Source organism: Dasypus novemcinctus, chromosome X (genome assembly GCF_030445035.2).
Source record: "Dasypus novemcinctus isolate mDasNov1 chromosome X, mDasNov1.1.hap2, whole genome shotgun sequence".
NCBI lineage: Eukaryota > Metazoa > Chordata > Mammalia > Cingulata > Dasypodidae > Dasypus > Dasypus novemcinctus.
This window is the reverse complement of record NC_080704.1, coordinates 129,881,609-129,901,822: the sequence shown is the minus strand read 5'-3', so window position 1 is coordinate 129,901,822 and position 20,214 is coordinate 129,881,609. Positions and strand designations below refer to the sequence as shown.

The 20,214-nt window shown below is 41.8% G+C and overlaps 2 protein-coding genes across 13 annotated transcripts in view; one reads left to right on the top strand and one right to left on the bottom strand.

Moving 5' to 3' along the window:
* The window catches only part of LOC101430380 (NF-kappa-B-activating protein), a 43,610-nt gene that overhangs the window by 9,981 nt on the left and 13,415 nt on the right, over window positions 1–20,214 (top strand). The window contains exon 9 of one of the 12 annotated variants that reach the window (XM_004462125.4): window positions 1,873–4,764. The exons of the other annotated variants lie outside the window; for them this stretch is intronic. Coding sequence (XP_004462182.1) covers window positions 1,873–2,047 — 175 coding nt within the window. The 3' untranslated portion in view covers window positions 2,048–4,764. Of the gene's footprint in view, window positions 1–1,872; window positions 4,765–20,214 lie in introns of those variants that run through there. 12 annotated transcript variants of the gene reach the window in all.
* AKAP14 (A-kinase anchoring protein 14) lies at window positions 4,714–17,411 on the bottom strand. The gene is made up of 6 exons (XM_071213374.1): window positions 17,237–17,411; window positions 13,874–14,043; window positions 13,696–13,787; window positions 7,809–7,988; window positions 5,455–5,507; window positions 4,714–4,928 (listed from the first exon to the last, which is right to left on the bottom strand). The coding sequence occupies exons 2-6, from the start codon at window positions 14,031–14,033 to the stop codon at window positions 4,844–4,846; spliced, it is 570 nt and encodes a 189-aa protein (XP_071069475.1). The 5' UTR covers window positions 14,034–14,043; window positions 17,237–17,411; the 3' UTR covers window positions 4,714–4,843.

The window sequence follows — 20,214 nt, the reverse complement described above, 5'->3', positions numbered from 1 at the left end:
CAAGTATTTGCAGAATCCCTTAAGCACCTCCAGAATCTTGGGATTCCTCAGGGCCAGCATTTGAAAACATACTGGAGGACCAGCAGAGTAAGACAAGAAAAAGAAATTCGAGGCTTACGGGTTAGAAAGGAGGATATAACACTGTCATTCTTTGTGAGTGATATGATTGTTTACAAAGAAAACTCTAAAGAATCTTCAGATGAATTATAAATTATAGGAAGGTTTAAAAAATGGTTGGGCATAAGATTAATATATGAAAATCAATTGCATTTCTATATACCAGCAGCAAACAACTAGAAAGCATAATTAAATGAAAAGAAAACAACATTTATAATAGTATCAGAGAACAGGAATTACTTAGGATTGGACTTTAACAAAAGATGTCTAAGACCTCTACAGTGAAAATTATAAAATGTTATGAAGAGAAACTAAAGATGTAAATAACGGAGCAGGTGTCACTCAGCAGTTGAGCACCTGCTTTGCATGTATGCGGTCCTGGGGTCAATCCCTGGTACATCCTAAAAATAAAAAAAGATGTACCATGCTTGTAGATAGGAAGACAGTATTGTAAAGTTGTTATTTCTTCTCAAGTTGAGCTGTAGAGACAGTGGAGTTCAATTAAAATCACAACAGAGTTATTCATGGAACTTAATAAACTGGTTCAACATGATAGAATAAAGGGTCAAGAATAGCCAAGGCACTTGTGAAGAAGAAAAGTAGGAAGGTGAGATTTGCCCCACCAGATATGAGGACTTATGAAGCTTACTAGCTTTTGAAAGTGTGGGAAAACAAACACATTGTTTAATGAAATAAAATAATGGCCCAAGGAACAAGGTCATGCAAGTGAGGAACTTGGGAATCTCTTAAATATTGCCAATGGTGGTATAAATCAGTACAACCACTCATCTTATAAAGGTGAGCATTCATATGCTTTACAACCCAGCAACTCCTTACCTGGATACCCATGAGAAAATCTTTCCCATGTACTAAGATGTGTACATTGATGTTTACTGCAGCACCATTCACATAGCACTTTCTGTCCCAGTTAGACTGCTCTACTCACTGTAGTCTGAGCAGCCTAAGTGTACAGTCTCATTTCCTTGATTTTCCATCTTGCCACTACCCTGCCTCCAAACCAATTTGAAATGATTTTCCCCTCTTCTCCTTACCAAGTTTTCTCCATTTTTCTAGGCTTTGTTCATGCCTCATCTTGAACTAACTGTATAGGATTGGGTACATATATAGAAAAGAGGCAGGTTTTCATGAAGTTCCCACTAAGTAAACAAGCCTTTTGAAGATGATATAATAGTCTTCCTCAGCCTTCACCCCTACACTTTTCCTGATTTGGCCCCTATGCTAAATCTCTTCTGTCTTTTCTTTGAGCCAGTACTAGAGTCTAAAGAACTTCAATCCACTTATGAAAACTCTTCTTCAGTTATAGATTTAGATTTGGTTCTTTTGGTTGTATGGTAAATTAGAACCTCTCTGATTAATAGCAAGTTAATCTTTCATCTGTCCTACTGTCAATTCCACAAAGGCAAATGTATGTATCACCTGGAAGTTTAATAGTTTGCCTATTTCTGGCTGTTTTACTAGAAACAATGGACCTAGACTTATGCCCTTAGTATTTGAGCATTTATTGATATTCACTATGTGGCAGAACTTCAGAGATCATTATTTGAAAACTAGAATCAAAGGATACATCAATAGATAACTTGAATGATCTTTTGAAAATTTAACATATTTTAAAAAACACAGTTTCTATTTGTCAACTTTTAAAAGAGACCATTCTGTATTAAGAGAGAATTAGTAAGGAAGTGGCTATGAGAATAATTATTAAAAAAATTAAGCCAAAAATAAAATTATCTCCAGGCATCGCCGAATGGAGGCTGTGAGACTGCGAAAAGAGAACCAGATCTATAGCGCTGATGAGAAGAGAGCCCTTGCATCCTTTAACCAAGAAGAGAGACGAAAGAGAGAGAACAAGATTCTGGCCAGTTTTCGAGAGATGGTATACAGAAAGACCAAAGGGAAGGATGACAAATAAGGATTTTCTGATTATTCAGCAGACATTTTTAACAACTAAAAAGAAAGTTTGGCTTCCGTGCACACATAGAGAAAGATTCTTATGACCTGAAAAAGCTTTACAGTGCTACTGTGCCTTCTATTTAATTCTTTCCGTCCTTTAATAAAAAGCTGCTTATTGATACAACTTTACCAAGTTCTTTGGGTGATTTTGGATTGACCATAATAACTTTGATTTAAAATCCAAATTTTGAATGAAATCCTCCTGTGTTGGGGGAGGTGCCATGGAGAGAAAGTGTCAATGAGATGGGAAACTTCGATCTCACACCATGGAACAGTGCTATTTATTAGCTCTACATGATGCCCTCCTTCCCTCCACCCAACTGAACTTGTGGGAAATTGTTATTCCTCTATTTTGCATGTGTTGTAAATGGACTCAATAGTAACATACAGGAGGCCACTTTTGCTAACAAAATGAAGGCATTACTAGAAAAGACAGATCTGGAATTTGGAAATTGACTTGTATAATAAAATATATAGTCTGCCCTAAAAATGATATATTTTGGTTTTAGTCCCCACCTCCATCCCCAAACCAACAGACCAAAAAGCAAACTAATCCATAGACTTGTTGAATTGAAAATGTGAATATTAGTTTTTAAAATTCTTAATAAGTCACTTAAAAATGGTTCTTTCAGATATAAAATCTTGAGAAGGCTACTCTTGTACCAGTTTTAAGTGCAGGTGCTTTGATGATAGTATGACTTCTAATAAGAATGGGAATCAACTATGGTTGGGAGTGTGATGGGGAAAATACAATGAAGCAGTATTTTTACTTAGTTTCATAAGGATGAAGCTAACATGATCTTAAACATTTTTTAAAGTCTATCCTTTAGTAGGCAGATTTCATTTTTAAAATTGTTAAGCCTTTCAGTTTATTTTTTACATCTGTCATTCAGTTTCATCTTTAACATTGTATAGGATCCCCTCATTTTATCGCTTTTTTATGACTTTGTTGACTTTTAAGTGTGGGAGAAGTGGAAAATTGTGAGACTATGAGATCACGATCTTTTTCCTTCCCTTATATTTGATCAATTTTAGTTAAGTCACAAGAGTGAAGGGGAAGGGGCAGTAGAAGGTTGGGCTATTTTTGTTAAGATTATTTTGTGCTCCATTATTGTAGCCTAGGATAAATTTAAATTACATGGGTGATGGGGAGGTTCTTTAACCCACATTTAGGAACATTTATGACCCTTGAATTTGAAGTGATTTCTGTTCATCTATACCAAATATATTTGCTGCCTAGCCTAATAAAACTGTAGTTTACAAAAGTTAAAAGGAAATTAGGTCCCAAAACCATGAGTCTTAAGTCATCTACTTCCCTTTACTACAAAGTCTAAATTTTAAAATCCCCATTTTAAAGATTTTATTCTCTAAGAACATTTTTTTTGGTTACTGCTTCCTAGAGACTGATTGAATATGTTCTCTTATTTCCAGTATGTGAGGTCATTTAAATAAAACAATTTTGTGTTATATATGAATATTGTAAATTTCCATTTGATTCTCCTGCCTGTCATCTCCACAGAATAGATACTCAACACATTCTTATTTAATAAATGAAAGAAAGATAGGGATTTATTTTTAACTTTACCATTTCTTTCATCAGGACTTATTAGGGAATGACCTACCAAGGAACAGCTGCATAGCATATTCTTTGGGAAAGAGAGGGAAGAATAAAAGGGCTAAAGTATCTTATTTTCAGCTCATGAGAGTTTTCTGCTTAAAACTGTTCAGTCACCTGAACCTAAGTCGAACAGTAGGGCTGTTGTATTTTAAATATATTCTTTGTTCTCTGTGGAGACTTGTTTCCTACCTCCTTGCCTCTGTTTATGTTACTTTGATAGGATTTTCCTGTTGTTTTTTTTTTATTGGACAAGTGTAACCTTTTAAAAAAAAAAAAAGGAGGAAAGAAAAATTACCCACACTCCTACCAGCCTAGTACATCAACTGTTTTCAGTGTTCAGTGTTCCTTTCTGGTACTTATCTATGTAAATAACGTTTTCTGACGTTCTTGTAAGCAATCATTCATAGCATAATGTAATTTTGTCTTTGGTGTTTCAGAACTTTTCAGCTAGTCAAGACAGCCTCGCGGGTGGTAGGAGCAAGTGATGATCTGGTGATAATAAGTAAGGGTGGTGACTGAACCCATCCCTATTTCTTTGCCCCCAATTCTCAAGCAACCCTGCTGCCATCATGGTTGTGATAGTGTATGGTGGACGGTAGCATGCCCAGTTTTCAGAATTTCCAGATGTATTGTTTAGCAGTGAGCCCCAACTCAACAGTAAATAAATGGACCTATGAAGAGGGGAAACTTTGACTAGTTATGTGATAAATTGCAGAACTGTTGCCATTTTGCTTTTTCCCAGTTGTGCCCATAAAGAGGTATAACCAGGCTGGAGGCTTAGGCTCAGATGAGGGAATATGCAGCCAAGTGCCGTCTTAATTTGGGCTGACCAGTGGGTTTTAGCAAGTCCCTAAACTCAGCTTCTGTACATGTAACCTTCTGAAGTGATACAAACAGTGATGGGAAAAAAAACCTTTAGAAAATAGAAAACAACTTACTCGTTACCCTGCTAATATTATGGAAGTTGCAGAATGGAAAATGAATGAATGCAAAGTATATATATACAGTTGGATTGTGTGCTACAAGTTTTATTATTCAATAAATATTCTGTGGATTGATGTGCAGTATCTTATTTTCAGTACACTCTGATTACAAATCCAATCCTAAAATATTCCATAAGAATGGAACACAATTGAATTAGATAGCGATGGACTCCATTAAAATATTTTTAGCATCAATAATGTCCCTCAGCCATTTTTCTCGAAAGCGAGACATTCCTGGTCTGTGGAGGAAGAAAAACACAGAAAACCTCTTAAAATCAAACAGTACATTGAGCCAGGCATTCCCTGTTTCCTGTTTATTGTTACATTCCTAATGAACAAAAAGCCTATTTGCCTGGATGGAGTCGGGCCGGGGTGGGGGGGGCCATATGTCTCCATCTATCCTTTATTGCTCCTTAGGCCCAATCAATGAAGGATTAATGAGCTCATATGTAAAAATTCTATAAGAGAACTGCTATACATTATACCTGACTTAATTATATGTGATTTTGATGTTTCCCATAGCAACAATGGGCATGACCCCCACCCTACTCCAACATCTAATCCTCAAGTTTCTAATCGTGAGTCAGTGAAAAACCTGACACTAAGAAAAATAATTTTCTAGAACAATGGCAGAACCCTACATTCAGCCCACCCAAAGGGGCATAAAAGGGACCATTACATGAGAAAGCTGTGGCTGTGTTCCTGCTGAATTCCTGGAGTATGATCTCTCCCCTACTCTTTTAAAAAAGTGCAAATGTTCATTACCTGTGAATTAATGTATGGGCCTCAAAGACATACCAGACATCAATGGGCGAATCCTAAGAAAGAAAAGGACAGTTGTCAGCCTAAACCAATCTTCCCAACTCTAATTCCTCCATCTCTACCCTTGTCCATATCTGTAACTCATGACGTTCTAGAATTCATCTTATGAATTGGAAGTCTGTCTCTAGGTAGGTAATTCTTTATTACTTCAAACCTCTGTCTCCCAGAAGATCTTTTTTTTTTTTTTTAATTTATTTCTCTCCCCTCCCCCCCCACCCCGGTTGTCTGTTCTCTGTGTCTATCTGCTGCATCTTCTTTGCAGAAGATCTTTTTGGTGACAGATATCTTTAAAATCTCCACAGAATCGGAAACAGATCTGAAGAGAGGCTTGTTGAGATGTACTCTTCATGAATTGGAGCTTGAGTAAGTCATTTATTTTCTTTACATGCTCCAGTTTACTCAACTGAGTATTTCATATTGATGAGCAAGGTTTGAAAACACTTTAAAAGCAGGATAAAAATATAGGTTGTAATATTATCTCAGTGGCTCCCATCCATTTTCCCCTCCAGAATTATACTTGGGATTTTGAGCATAAGCTATTCACCCAAGCACTGTCTGTATGGTTTATGATCATGGTCTTGTTCACCTCCACCAGCCTATCTTCCAGATCTTTAACCTTGTCAGTAAGCAAGACATCTGATGGAGGAATAGATGGGCAAGAGAAGTGAGATCTCCATATATTAGACCCCTTCAGATTACTCCAAGTTTCAAACTCTGAATAGATATGAATGTAGAACATAGCTGGTTCACTGACTATGCATCACCTCATGATCTTATATAAAGCCTTAGAGTCAGGCCGAGCCTCAAATAACTAACTTTTGTGAAAAGATGTGAAGACAAAGGGAAAATCACATTTTTTTTAATGTCTCCTGTGTCCCAGCTATTTTGTATGGCACCGGCCCTACTCCTCTGAGGACCCTTTCCCTGCATTCGTGAATGCTATTTTGACTCACGCCAGCTATCAAGTCAACATATTTCTTATTCCAGGACTACCTAGTGGCTAAAAGCATTCTTAAGTATTTCTTAAGAGCCTACTATTTGCCTGGCCTTGTTTTATAGCAAGACAAAAATCCCTGCCATCACAGAGTTTACATTCTTGGGGGGGGAGCAGACAACAAGAAGATAATAAATTATATAGAATATTACAAGTTGATAAAGCATTGCAGAGAACAGCATTCAGGGGAATATGAAGTACAGGGGAAGAATTTTAGAAGTGAGCCATGCAGACTCCTAGGGGAAGAGCAGGCAGAGGGAACAGCAACTGTAAAGCAGCTTATTTGAGGAGTAGCAAGATCATCATTGTGGCTGGAGCAGAGTAAGTGAGGGGCAAAGAGTAGTGAGCAGGCAGAAATAAGAGACTGGATTGCCCAAGGCCTCATAGGCCCTTGCTACTCAAAATGTAGTCTGCAGACCTCCAGCATCATATCACCTGGGAGTGTGTTGTTAATGCAGAATCTCAAGTGCCATCCCAGACCTTCTGAATCAAATCTTCATTTTCAAAAGATTCCTAAGTGTACTTTGTATGCACTTTAAAGTTTGAGAAGCACTGTTGGGAAGTTTTAAACAGAAGAGTGACATAAATTCATTTTACAATGCTAACTCTGGCTGTTGTATTGCAAAGAGACATGGCAAGAAGAAGGGTGGGAAAAAGACCCATCAGGAGGCTCTGGAAAGATTCTTGGTGAGAGATGATGGTGTCTTGGACCAGGCTGGTCGAAGTGGAGTGATAGGAAATGGTTGGGTTCTATTTATGTTTTGAAAGTGAAGCCAACCGGATTTCCACATGCATTGGAGAAAAGAGATTAAAGAAGAAGAGTTGAGGATGATGCCAAGTAATGTGGCCATCAGTTGAAATGAGGAAGACTGCAGGTAGATGAGTTTGTAAAGGAAAATCAGAAGTTCAGTTTTGGATACAAGTTTAAGAGGTTTATTAAATACCCAAATGGGAGAGGTCTGGATTGAAGATAGAAATTTGGGAACAATATGCTATATGTGGAATTTAAAATGCTGAGACTGGAGGACATCACCAAGAAAGTGAATATAGAGACAGAGGTCCAAAGCCTGAGTTTGTGAGCATTCCAACATGAAGAGGTTGGTGAGAAGAGAAACCACTAGCAACTAACCAGGAGCGTGTGTTGTTCTAAAAGTGCTGCAGATGGGTCAAGTAAGATGAGGAAACAAAATATGACCATTGAATTGAACAAAGGGGGAGGGTACATCAGTGACCTTGACAAGAGAAGCCTCCTTTCTCACAACAGTCTCTTTGAAGGGAACAAGGCAGAAAAGAATGAGCTTACAGCAGGTTTGCTTTTGGTGATCTTGATGATGAAGTAGACGGCAGCAGTGACTCGTGCCATGGGTCTCCGAGCTGTTGGGATACTCCAGCGTACACGGTAGATGTAGTGGAAGGTGTGACCCAAGTCTTCCCTCTGAAAAAACTCTGAGCAGTGCACCCAGCGGTCTTGAAATTCCCAAGTCTGTTTCATAGAAAAATGTAAAAGCACACAGAGAAAGAAAAGGAGCCTTTCATTCAAGTTCCCAAGAAAAAGGCAGCACATGACAATAGGGGTTATGGCCATTCCTAACAGTTTTAACAGGGATCCAAACTAAAGTCAACTCCTAGGTACATACACTACACAGATGGAAGAAAGAAAAAGTGGAGCCGAAAGGAGATAAGTGAATAATGCAAATATCAATTGAGATTTGGCTTTGGGATGCAGAGGCATACCTTCAGGTGTGTGGGTGTCCCTACACACCACATAAACATGCGCACCTCGTGCCAGACCCTTCCTTGGGAGTCAAGTTTGGTTAACTGGAAAATCATACAAAAGTACTTAGAACATGTGTTCTGCTCACCCATCGTGGGAGACTGGAAGGTGTGACTAGAAGGTAATGAGGCTGATTTTACAACCTCTCTGTGAAACCAGACATACTTCATTGCAGCCATGGGAAGAATATCAAATAAGGTCAGGAGAGGAATGAGGGAATGAGTCAGTCAATAGGATAATCCAGATCCCTCAGAAAACAATTATTTCCTGTTTGTACTATTGGAGAAACTTCCCCCTTCTGTAGCACAAATCTTGCTAGTGAAGAGAGTCTAGAAACTAAAAACCTTCCTTGGGATAGCTCCCTTATCTGGGTCTCTTCTTGGAGTTGGCATGGAAATACACAACTAAAGTTAACTGCGGTGGTTACAAGTACCAGCATTCATTCAGTCCTTGCTTCATTAATTCAATATATATTAACCTTCAGTAGTGTCTATTCGATCCCAAATAGGTCTCACATTTATCCATTCTCCATAACCACTACCACTACTCTACTATAGCTATTGTTGTTTCTCCCTGGGACTGAGGCAAAACCTTCTGGCTAGACTCGGTGGCCTCAGCCTCACTTCTCAAAACCATCGCCCACACTGAAGCCAGAGCTGGCTTTTTCTTGAGCACAGCTGCAATCATATCAGCTCAGCTCAAAAACCTTCAGAATAGGACTGTACAGCACATATAGCAAATACTATTGCAAACAATGAATGGAGTTAATAGTACAATTATAAAACTTCTTTGGTGAATTGTAACATGTACATTAATGCAATATGTTAACAATGGGGTGGTATATGGGAACTTACTGTTTTATTCATTTTTCTGTAAACCTACATCTTCTCTTATTAAAAAAAAAAGGCTTCAGAAACTCCCCATCACCTGCTGAACAAGGTATAAGTTTTTGCCTCTGTCATTTAAGACCTTCCACCGTCTGGATCTAAGAATATCTTTCTACTCTCATGTCACACTTTTCCGGACAAAGATCTCACATGCCCCAACTAAAACTTCTCATTATTCTCCAAATTTGCCCCACACTTTTAATCAGACTGGTGTCACTTCTTGGGAAACCTTCCTTCTCATCCCTGCTTGGTAATGTCCTTTTCCCTAAATACAACACCTCCAAGGCTTCCTTGATCCCACTTCACCAGAAAGTGATTTTCGTCTCTCCCCTTTGAACAGTCATGCTGCTGTGTCTTCTGTCTCTCTTCCAGCACTTGATACTCCACCCTTTATTACAGTTATCTGGAGCAGTCTTCATCTGATTCTCCAGATTAAAACGTCTAAGCAAGGCTGACTTATCCATTTAACCATAAGAGGCACAGGGCCTAAAGCCCACAGTGCCTTGCGGGACCCACAAAAAATGTTTTCGTTTCTTTTAAGATCAGAAGGAAAGAATGAGGTTTGAAGCTCAAAATTACATTCATCTTTATACCAATGCAGTGTTTTAAAATTTTTTAATATTTTTAAGGAGGAAAGGGCCCCAAAAGGCAGGAAAGCCTCGGGCCCATGGAAGTCATAACTGCAGCCCCGATTCCTAGCCCAGGGTCTTGAATGTAGTAGGTATTCAACAAATTCAATCCACTTGAACCCCCTTGGGCTGGGTATGGGGTACCCAGGAAACCTCTGAATCAAAGATGAGCCTGAGAGAAGATGAAGAATCAAGGAAGGAATTGGGAGAGTGTAACAATCCCATTGATGTGGGGAAGGAGTGTGGGAGGAGATGGCAGAAAAAATTCAAACCCTCCTTAAATTAAAAAAAAAACAGAGGTTGACCTTTTGCCTCAGTTTACCTTATTTCAATCTTGTACCCAATTGGCCGTTTCCGTCATCCAGAGAAAAGCAGTAGGCTCCAAATTCCTTGGGATCAGGAACTGTATCTTTTTTACTTACATCATTCATGATTCCTCCATGAAGGAGCCCAACAGTTTACCCCTTGAGGTCTGTTGGGGCATGGCGTTTGATTTTTCAACCTTTCTGCATTCCTCACTATACTTTTTCAGCTCTAGTGTTTTTCCTTCTATCACATAATCAGACTTTGTAGAGCAGGAATGGTCCTAGAGACCAAACAATGAAAATCCTGACATTGCAGAGGAGGATGCTGGGGCCTAGGACTAGGTAAGGGCAATCTAACACAACAGCTAGTAGTAGGTACCCAGGGCTCTTGAGCAGCCCCCTCAGGGCTCTCTCCATTCTACCAGATGCCTCAATCTCACATTTTCCTCTCCACTGGGCTGTTAGTAGCTTTGTTTTGTTTGTTTTCTTTTGTAAACTACTGTAGCCCTAGACCTGACTTTGAATTCAACATTTTTCCCTCAGGCAGACTCCTCCCCTTTTTATCAGTATGTTGGGAACAGACTATTATGTAGCTCCAGTGAATGTAATATGCCTGTGTTTTGTCATTTTTACATAACCCTGCTTCATATACTTACTTCCAGGAGAGTACTCTACCAGGGATGGCTTAGTCAATCGTGTATGATTGGACACAGAATCAACAGGTGCCAGGAAGGATACACAAGGAACTGTTGTCAGTGGTTTAAGTGACCTTTGAGGGAGTAGAACTGGGCATTGTGTGTGTGTGGGGGGGGGGGGGTTCCATTTTCTACTTTGCGTCTTCTGCTTACCGGGTTGTATGCAATCATATTTTTTATGATAAGAAGTAATTTTATGCTGAGCAGGTGTAGCTCAGAGGTTGAGTGCCTGCTTAGCATGTATGAGGTCCCAGGTTCAATCCCCAGTATCCTCCTAAAAAAAATAATTTTTAACTGTATGTTAAAATAGGGAGTCTTCCCAATTTTCTCTGATAACCCATTTGCATATTCTTCTTGCCAGATTGCGTTCAAGAGAACGAACTAACAATTGTACCCGATCATTCTGACACCACGTTTAATCCTTAAACACATTTTTGCCAATTTCTTAGCTGGGCACATTGCAATACCTTAAAATTGTTTGAATTTGCATTTCTCATTGATAATAAGGTTGCACATTGCTTATGTTTCCTGTTGCATAGGTTGTTCCCTCTCTTTTTAAAACGAATTACTAAGTGGATCCTGGGGATTTCTTCTCTGTTGATAATGTCCTTTTATTAAATCTGGTCATCAGAAAGTACTTTTCCTACTCTGGTGGAAAATACCCATCAGACAGACCTGCCATCTAATTTCACTCTGCTGCTTAATTAGAAAGACTTTGGACAAATTGCCCAGCCTCCCTGAGCCTCAGGTTCCTCCTCTGTGAATTGGCTACAGTGCTGTACCTTCAGTGGAGGTTTGTTAAGGGTCAGTGAGATTATGCATGTGAAGTCCTTGGCACACTGCAAGAGTTCAGTAAGTGGCAACTCCTAATTTGCTACCCCCTGCTATGTGGTGGACTCTAGGAAATCTGTAATGTGCCTGAGGAAGTTTTCCATTAAAAGTGCCAGGCATATAGATGGTAGACCTTACCTCTCTGACTCACTGCATCCGTGGTGCTGGGAATATGACAATTTGCTGCCCTGAGTTGAACAGACATTTTAGCTTCTCAGTCACCTTCTATTTTTTTTTTAATACCAGTTATCTTTGTATTTCGGTGTTTATGTTAAAGGATATATATATATATATATATATATGAGGAGGCACTGGGGATTGAACCTGGGACCTTGTACATGCAAAGCAGGCACTCAACCCCTGAGCTACACCAGCTCACACCTTCTACTTTCTAATAAACTCTGTCCTCACAATAGCCCTATGAAGTTGGTCAGACAAATACTTAGGCCTCTCTTTTCATCTGTGAAGAAATAAAGGTATGGAGAAAATAAATCTGTTTGTGTAGTCATGGTGAAGCAGCAGCTGCATACGTGACATTTCTAGGGACTGGCACAAAGCAGAGAGAAAAAGTCTCTGCATTTGTTGGCCATGCACACTGGTGGTGGAAGAAAAGAAGAGGATAAATAAGTAAACTCTAGCATTTTAGTCAGTCATGATGCAGGAGAGAGGAGGAGATTGCATTGTTTCATGAGGTGGCCAGGAAAGGCCTCAGTGAGCAGGTAGCATTTTAACAAAGGTCTGAAGGGAGGTTAACAATGAGACATGAAGGGAGCGGGTTTAACCGGCTTCGCATGTGTGAGGTCCTAGGTTCAATCTCCCATATCTCAAAAAAAAAAACAACAAAACCAGTGACCCAAGAGAATCTCTCAGGGGAAAGTGTTCCAAGCAGTGGGAAGAGCAAGTGCAAGGCCCTGAGGCCATGACATGTTTGGAAGTGGAGGAGTAGCCAGGAGGCAAGAGTGGCCTGAGTGAGCTACTTGAAAGGGAGGGGAGAAGGTAGGAGGAGGTGATGGGGTTGGAGTGGTAAGTTGTGGGGAGAGGAGGGGGTGCGTACATCACATTTACTCAAAGAGACCAGGGAGCTCTCCAGGGGAGAAATTTCCCCCTTGCTCCCTGTTCTAGTCCATCCTGATACAAGAACGCTGAATTTAGGAGGAAAGGGCCTTAGCCTTAACCCAGATGGAGATGTGCTCCAGAGCAGGAAAGTCCAAGAGTAATTAATACTTTGCACCATCCCTCCTTGCTATGCTCTAGATACCCCTCCTAAAGATAAGGGTGAGAAGTGCCCACTGGAGCCTGGATGGAAGGTGTGGCGCCAGAAAACCCTGGCCTCCCCTCTTTCCCACCTGATCAGTCCTTCCTAGGACCTCTGAAGCTGCCCTGAGGGCAGACGCTTTCCTGGGCTGGCCAGAGGAACAGAGACAGCCACAAAACTGCTCGTAGAGGTGAGGGAGCTTTCCTCCACCAATTTCACCTAGTCCCTCCTGTGGAAGGAGTGGGAAGGGATTTCAAGCCATTCCATATGAATCCCGCTACTTATGCAGAGGACCCCAGTGCCTTTCCCCAGTACTGCCAAAATAACCCCTAGGAAGAGTCAGATCCAGGCATAGGGGAAAGAAATAAAAGGAATTCATGAACGCATGCATCTGACTATGCAGTGAATATATTCCAAAGCAAACTCTAAATGACTGTGGCCTGTCTGCATCCCCTGTTAATATAAGCATTCTAAAGCTGGTGGTTAGAGAACACCTATTTGAAGAAGCATCTCCTTCCTTGGGCTACTAGGCCCCCATTTAATGCACCAGCATGGGCAAATTGATTAACTGGAAATAACAGATTTACCTAGGGTCAGGTACGGTTATGATGATACAAACACAAGGGAATACGATTGTGCTTTTCACCTCCAAAGAATTTCACACCATGATTTTGGAACCTAGGTGGAGACAATATTTAATCATCGCCTCTGATATCACTTCCTAGGTTTTCTGGACTTCCAAGGTTTGATCAAACGAGCCATTTTGTTGTTCTTTGCCCTAGTGTACCAAGCTGGAGTAGTTCAACTGACTTACTGAGATGAACTCCTCAATTTGCCTACGTCCTTTTTCCACTGTGAATTCACCATGGGTGATCCATCTGATGTTTTTGATGGGGTTTTCAGTTTCTGCAAACAAGGTGCGAATTGGTTAGTTGGCTGGCAGGTTGGAGTTACGTGAGACAATTCTTTAGGTGCCCAATCAGGAGCACTACCTTCCACAGTCTTAACAGCAGTAATGATGGCATTTTCAGCTATAGTTAGAGCTAGTTCAGCCAATTCGCTATTGTTCTCCAGATCCACTGTTGTCTGCTTTGTGGGGTTTGTGTTCCTGTCCATTCTCTTCTGACTTTCAGCATTTTTAGTCTCATCCATTTTCTTTTGCCTGGAAAAAGAAATTCAAAAAGTGACTCTTTGTAAAGGTAAAACAGTTATTCTTTGTGTATTCATATATGTACATGTGTACGTGCATGCACACATAGAAGCTCATATAAGTACAGACTATCTCTTGAAGAACCATAAGAGACAGGAAACAGTGGTTGTCTCTAGGGAGGGGAATGGTGGATAGGGGTAGGAGTGAGAGTTCGCTGTGTACCATCTGGTGCTTGGCTGCTCTGATTCTCAAAACCGTGAAGGCACAAGTCAAGGTGTGGTAGAATGGTTCCGAACCTCTTTGGAGTTCTAGCAATAACTGATTTCTAGTGGAGCCTTTGATAGAAACCCAACCCCTCCTTCGGGTGACTTGAGGGCATGTGGATCTTTAAAGATAAAAGGAACTAAAATGATTGGAGGCAATGCAGCATAGGAGGGGTTGACACTCCACTGTATTCTGTTGGGCTGTCTAGGTATACAATACAATCATCTACGAGAACCTATCATTTTTTTCCACAGTTTTAAAAGGTATTGGGTATGCACTGTATAATAGTCACTTGCGACTGTTTGAAACATAATCTAAGCAGCTAGTTACTGGACTGAGAAACTATCATTTTTACCATCTCTTCCTGAAATAGCTATCTCTTTAAATATTAGCATTAGCTAACACTTTCAGGAATGGTCATGGAGACAATGAACATCCTTCTTCTGTGTCTGACTTCAGTGGGAATCCCCACTGGTGTTACACCATTAAGTATGATGTTGGATTATAGTTTGAGATTCATCACGTCAAGAAAGTACTCATGGGGGAGAGGATGTAGCTCAAGCAGTTGAGCGTCTGCTTCCCACACAGGAGATCCTGGGTTTGATCCCCAGTACCTCCTGAAAACAAAAAATAAACAAATGAAAAACCCAACTTGGGGGAGACTATGTGGCTCAGTGGTGGAAAACCAGCTTCCCACATGCGAGGTCCTAGGTTCAATCCCCGGCCCGATACCTCAAAAACAAAGTGTTCCTCTACTCCTATTCTAGTAAGGTTTTCATCGTACATGCTAGCCAATTCTGTGATTGTGAAAATTGGGGTTGTCAGGCCTGTGAACAAGGTTTATCACAGAGCTGGGAGTCTCTGCACCTTCTCAATCTTTTGTACATTTCCCCTTGAGGCTTGGTTTCTATCTTCCTATCCCTCCTATGACTTAAGTCTCTTCACGTATGAGATATCAATTATTTCCAGCACAGTTCCAACTTCTTTGCAGGCAGTCCCTGTGTTGGGGGACCCCAGGAAAGTGGATCTCTCCCTCCAAAGGGAGTTATTTTTCTCTAAATAACCACTCGAATTTGGGAGCATTTATGTGCCTCATTACATCGCATTGTCACCCAGCCCTATGAGATGGTGTGCTAGATACCTTCCATTTGCCCCTCCCAGATTCACTGTCCACCCATCTCACTCTGCTCTCTGCCCTGGGAGGCTGGCCTGAATGAGCAACATCTGTGGGCTCCCTCAGGACCCTCTGGCTTCTAGGAGGTTCCACACAATGGGGAGACCAGGCTGAAGGGAGGCGTGACGTCAGAGTATATATGCACTCCCCATGGCTCTCTCCCTACGGTGTCACCTCTGGCTGGCTGCATGGAGAAGGTGACAGCTTCTCTCAGGACAGGTCTTTCAGCACAAGCGCTGAGTCTGGTAAGGGTAGCCATTCTCTCCTCTCAGCCCTTCAGATGCCCCACTTACTAGCCCCTGAGAGCTCCACTTTCTCTTATTTCCCTACACTCTGTCCTCGCTGTGGTAGCTATTTCCTTTATTTAACCCTTCTCTGACTATCCTAATTTTAGTCTGCTGACTACAACCAGGACCCTGAAGGATACAGAGAGGGGCTCTTATTACCATGTAGCAGTGAGGAAAATGAACCACACACCCAGAGAGGCTGGCTTCACAGCCTCCAAGATTCAGGAGGGCAGGAGGGCTCTGGGGTCACATTCCCATCTGTAGTCTAGAACGGGCCCACTGTCTCTCTGGGCTTCTTTCAAGAAGTGCAATGATTTGTTCCCTTTCTCCACATCATTGTTGGTCCCAAGGGGGATGTAGTGGCTACTGCCCAAGGCAATCTGGCTCCCCTGGCCATTACTCCAAGATGGTTTGAACAGCCTTTGAACAAATTCCTGGAATTAGGTTGACCAGTGTTCATTTGAGTCTTCATATTAGCATTTTAAGCTCAGTTTTGCCTCTGCCTCAGTTTTCTGTTCCTATAGCTGGGAGGTGGGGGAAATGGTGAGGGGGGAGGCAGAGGGTCATCTCCTGGGGCAAACCAGAGGCATCCTGGGCTGCCTGTCTCCAAGCGGGGAGACACAGGCAGGCCATCCGAAGGCCCATAAACCTAGGGAATGGATTCTCCACCACTATTAGGCCATGGCAGTTTGGCCAACACGAATGGATGTAAACTGTGTCATTAAAGACCACAGCAACAGAATTTTGGGTCAATCAGTAAATTTGGTCGACTTTGATGAATTCGATACATCAACTTGCTCCTTTCGCAAGTGGCCCCATTGTTGACTTGCTTGTTCATTCGGTGACTGGGCTTTCAGCAAATTGGCTCTTAATGAATTGACTGGGAGTCAAATCTGTGACCTTCAGTGCCAGGCAAATGGGGGGTGGGCCTTTATCCATAGAAGGATCCCCTTAAAATCTTCCCCTGTGGAGCCCAGTGCTCCGACAGGAGGGGGAGGCAAACAGGGCCCTGGAAGAGGCTGAAATTTGATCCTTACCTATCCCTGGGCACAGGGCACCTTTGAGCCTCCCTTCTATTAGGCCTCCCCAAGTTCTTTTTCCCTACCTAGTAATAGGCCAGACGGGCCAAATGGGAGGGAAGCGTCAGGTGTGTGGTCAGTTTTGGAGTCTGAGTGATGTGTGGGGAAAACCCCCGCAAATCCTTTCTCTGGACTCCCCCATCCCTAATAAACCCTGCTACTTGCATGACCAGATCCTCGTGTGGAGCAGGAGCAGCAGCAGCAGCTGGGGAAGCCTTAGAATCTCTCAGCAGCTTTTGTGCAGGGTTCCCTGAAGGAATGTTTATGAGTGCTACCAGGGCAACGACAGTTTCCACCAATGGTGAGCACAGCCCAACTATTTCTGCCTGTTTCAGGCAGAGAGGAGAACTGGGAGGGAAGGAGGGAAGGTGGGGGACAGTCAGTCACAAAAACTATCTGACCTGAATTGGAGGACCACCAACCTTGAGGATCCACACCCAGCTTGTTCACAGCAGCAGATGATCTTGTAGGGCTGTGTCAGGGGGAACAGTCTTAAAAGTCTGGCATGTTGTGGCCACCAGTGTGTCACACACTCAGTATTTGTGAGGTCATTTCCTGCTCCCCCTAGCCTTATAAGGGCGGGATTAGCCCTTTATATGACAGTTAAGCAAACTGATGCCCAGAGAGTGTTTGTTTGCCCTACGCAAATCCAGAGCTTACCTCACTGGCTGAGCTTTGAAGAGGTTTTAGAGCCTCCCTTGTATGCTTGATGGTTTTCAGAGATGTCAGCAGAGGCTCAGGAGCAGTTTACTTAACATTTCTGTTTTTCAGTGTCCTTGGCTACAAAATGGGGATAATAATAATGCCTATAGCCTCATTTTTACACGGCTGAAATCACATACTTCCTGGCAAGACCAAGAATCGTGCCTGGTACATCATAGATTTTCTCTATAAAGTTTAGCTACTATTCCTATTGCTGCTGTTGTTCTTGTTACTAGAAACAGTGTTCTTTTAAATGGCCTTAGCTGATGAAATGAAAAGCTGTCAATACCATATAAGGATGACCTAGATTTATTTGCTTACTTTTATTACTTCATGAAATCCCCCAGTAGCTAATCTAAGATTTAAGCAGCTTTGCCATTTAAAGACTGGGTAAAGAAAATAAGGTAGCAAAAGAACTGAAAAATTACAGCAAGAGCAGCTGGAGTAAAATGAAAAGAGGATTGTCATGGCAGTCTAGTGAAAATAGCGATTTCAGAAGGAAAGGGTGGCCGATGCTCTCAAATGCTTCTGAAAGGTCAGCAAAGATAAAAACTGAAATATTACTCATTGAATTAGAGACACTGATAGCATAGCTGACTTTAGCAAGGGATGGGACAATCAAGCAAGGAGACTGGAGGGGCTCAAGGAGGAAGTTGGGGGGGAAGTGCAGTGATTAGAAAGAGCAGAAAGTTGAGAGGGGAAAGTAGAAAGGTGAAAGGAATAATTTGAGAATTTTTAAATGCTAATGGGATGGATCCAGATATAAGAGAACTACAGGACAATAGCTTAGGTAAAATTACTGAAGACAAGGGCGGGAAGGAAATCTGGACAAATACTTGCTTTATTGTAATAGGAGGAAAGGAAGAGAGGATAGGTGTCGCTATTGGTGTGGTAGTTTGGCCCAGGACACTGAAGGAGTCCCTTTGCTTTCTCCTTCTGTAGTTACTCTTTTCTGGGGGCAGATGTTACCAGCCTCCTCTTTCTTTTCTCTGGGCACGTTTGAACACAATTCAGTAATCAGAGGATGGGTAGGAACCCCCTCGAACTCAAGAGAGTTTACCGTCAAACCGCGTTTCATGATCCCTCATATTGAAGAGTTTAGGTTTCTAGAATCAGTCTGTTGAACAGATTGCTTGTGTGAAAGTCAAGGGAGTCTCTGGAAGACCAACTCTAGTGGAGTAGGAGGGTAGAGAGCCCCGTCCATATCAAGAGTGTTGTGAGCTGTGCACATGACCACCTTTCAGTTCCTCAGGCTGCTGAAGGCTCCTCTTGGCATCCTGCTTCCACTGGCACCTGGTTTTGCAGGCTGCAAGGCTTACTTCCTCCCAAGGTTAGTAGCAGTCTGCTGGAGGCTGCTGGAGGCTGCCAGAGGATCCTCGGGGATCCTTGGCTTGACCCCCGCCTCCTGCCACACGGAAAACTACAATGGAGTTGTTTTGTTTGTTTGGTGATTTTTGCTTTTTTAACTTTATTTTTTTAAAAGAAGTTTTAGATTACATAAAAGTGATATCAAAAATGTAGGGGATGGGAGCGGATGTGGCTCAAGCAGCTGAGTGCCTGCTTCCCACAGGGAAGGTCCCGGTTCGTTTCCCAGTACCTCCTGAAAACAAAAAAGCAAACCACAAGCAAACAAACTGAACAGCCAACTCAGGGGAACTTGTATGTGGCTTCCCACATACAAGGTCCCAGTTTCAATCCCCAGCCCTGGTACCTCAACAACAACAAAAAGAAAGAAAGAAAATATAGAGCGTTCTCACATACCACACCTCCTTCCTGCTCTCACATTTCCCCTATTAATAACCTCTTACATTAGTGTGGTACATTTGTTACAACTGATGAACACATATTGAAGCACTGATACTAGCCAAGGTCTATAGTTTACATTATGATTTAAACTTTACCCCACACAGTTTTCTAGGTTTTGACGGAATGTATAATGGCCTATATCCTTTGTTGCCATATGCAGAACAATTCCAATGCCCTAAAAATGCCCTGTGTTCCACATATTCTTCCCTCTCCTCCCCTCAGAAACTCTGGTAACCACTATCTGTATATCAGTGTTACAAGTTCTTCCATTACGACAATAATAAGTCTACTTAGGTCCGTGGTTGCATTCCCCCCTTATGTTTCTTCATTCCTCAATCTTGAGGACTTGGAGATGATGATGCCTACTCTGCTTCAAATGGAGAGGTGACTTAGTTCTTATGCAGCAGGTGGAAGGAACTATTTTGATTCTGGTTGTAGATGCTCTTTGCTTTTTGGGATGGGGATTGTCCATCATCATTATTTTGTTAGTTTTCCTGGGCAAGTCTGATGAACTGGAGAGTAGGTGTTGGCTGCAACTCGGCTGAGATTCAGGACTCAACCAGCATATAAACAGACTGAAGATTTAAGTCTCTGGGACATATATTTAATGAGTATAGTGCTGATTATAGGTTCAAATAAGAGGGGTAGAAAAATCATGTGTAGGGACATTACAAAGGAGACTAACTTGGTTACAGTGGGGAAATATAATCACTGACAGGGTGACTTCATGGGGTTGTGTGCCTTACCTTGCCTTTAATGTCCAGATGTCTCTAGAGCCCTTGTGAGCACCTCTGTTTGAGGCATTGTTTACTAATGCAGCCAGTGAGATCCTCCTGAGACATTTTCAGCTTAACCTCTGGAATGACCTCCC

What these genes read in the sequence shown, in the direction of transcription:
- AKAP14 (XM_071213374.1), bottom strand. Translation starts at nt 14,033, where the DNA reads ATGGATGAGACTAAAAATGCTGAAAGTCAGAAGAGAATGGACAGGAAC. An exon ending in TGCTGTTAAGACTGTGGAAG is followed by an intron (nt 13,788 to 13,873) that starts GTAGTGCTCCTG and finishes CCTTGTTTGCAG; the next exon opens with AAACTGAAAACCCCATCAAA. An exon ending in GCCCATACATTAATTCACAG is followed by an intron (nt 4,929 to 5,454) that starts GTAATGAACATT and finishes CTTCCTCCACAG; the next exon opens with ACCAGGAATGTCTCGCTTTC.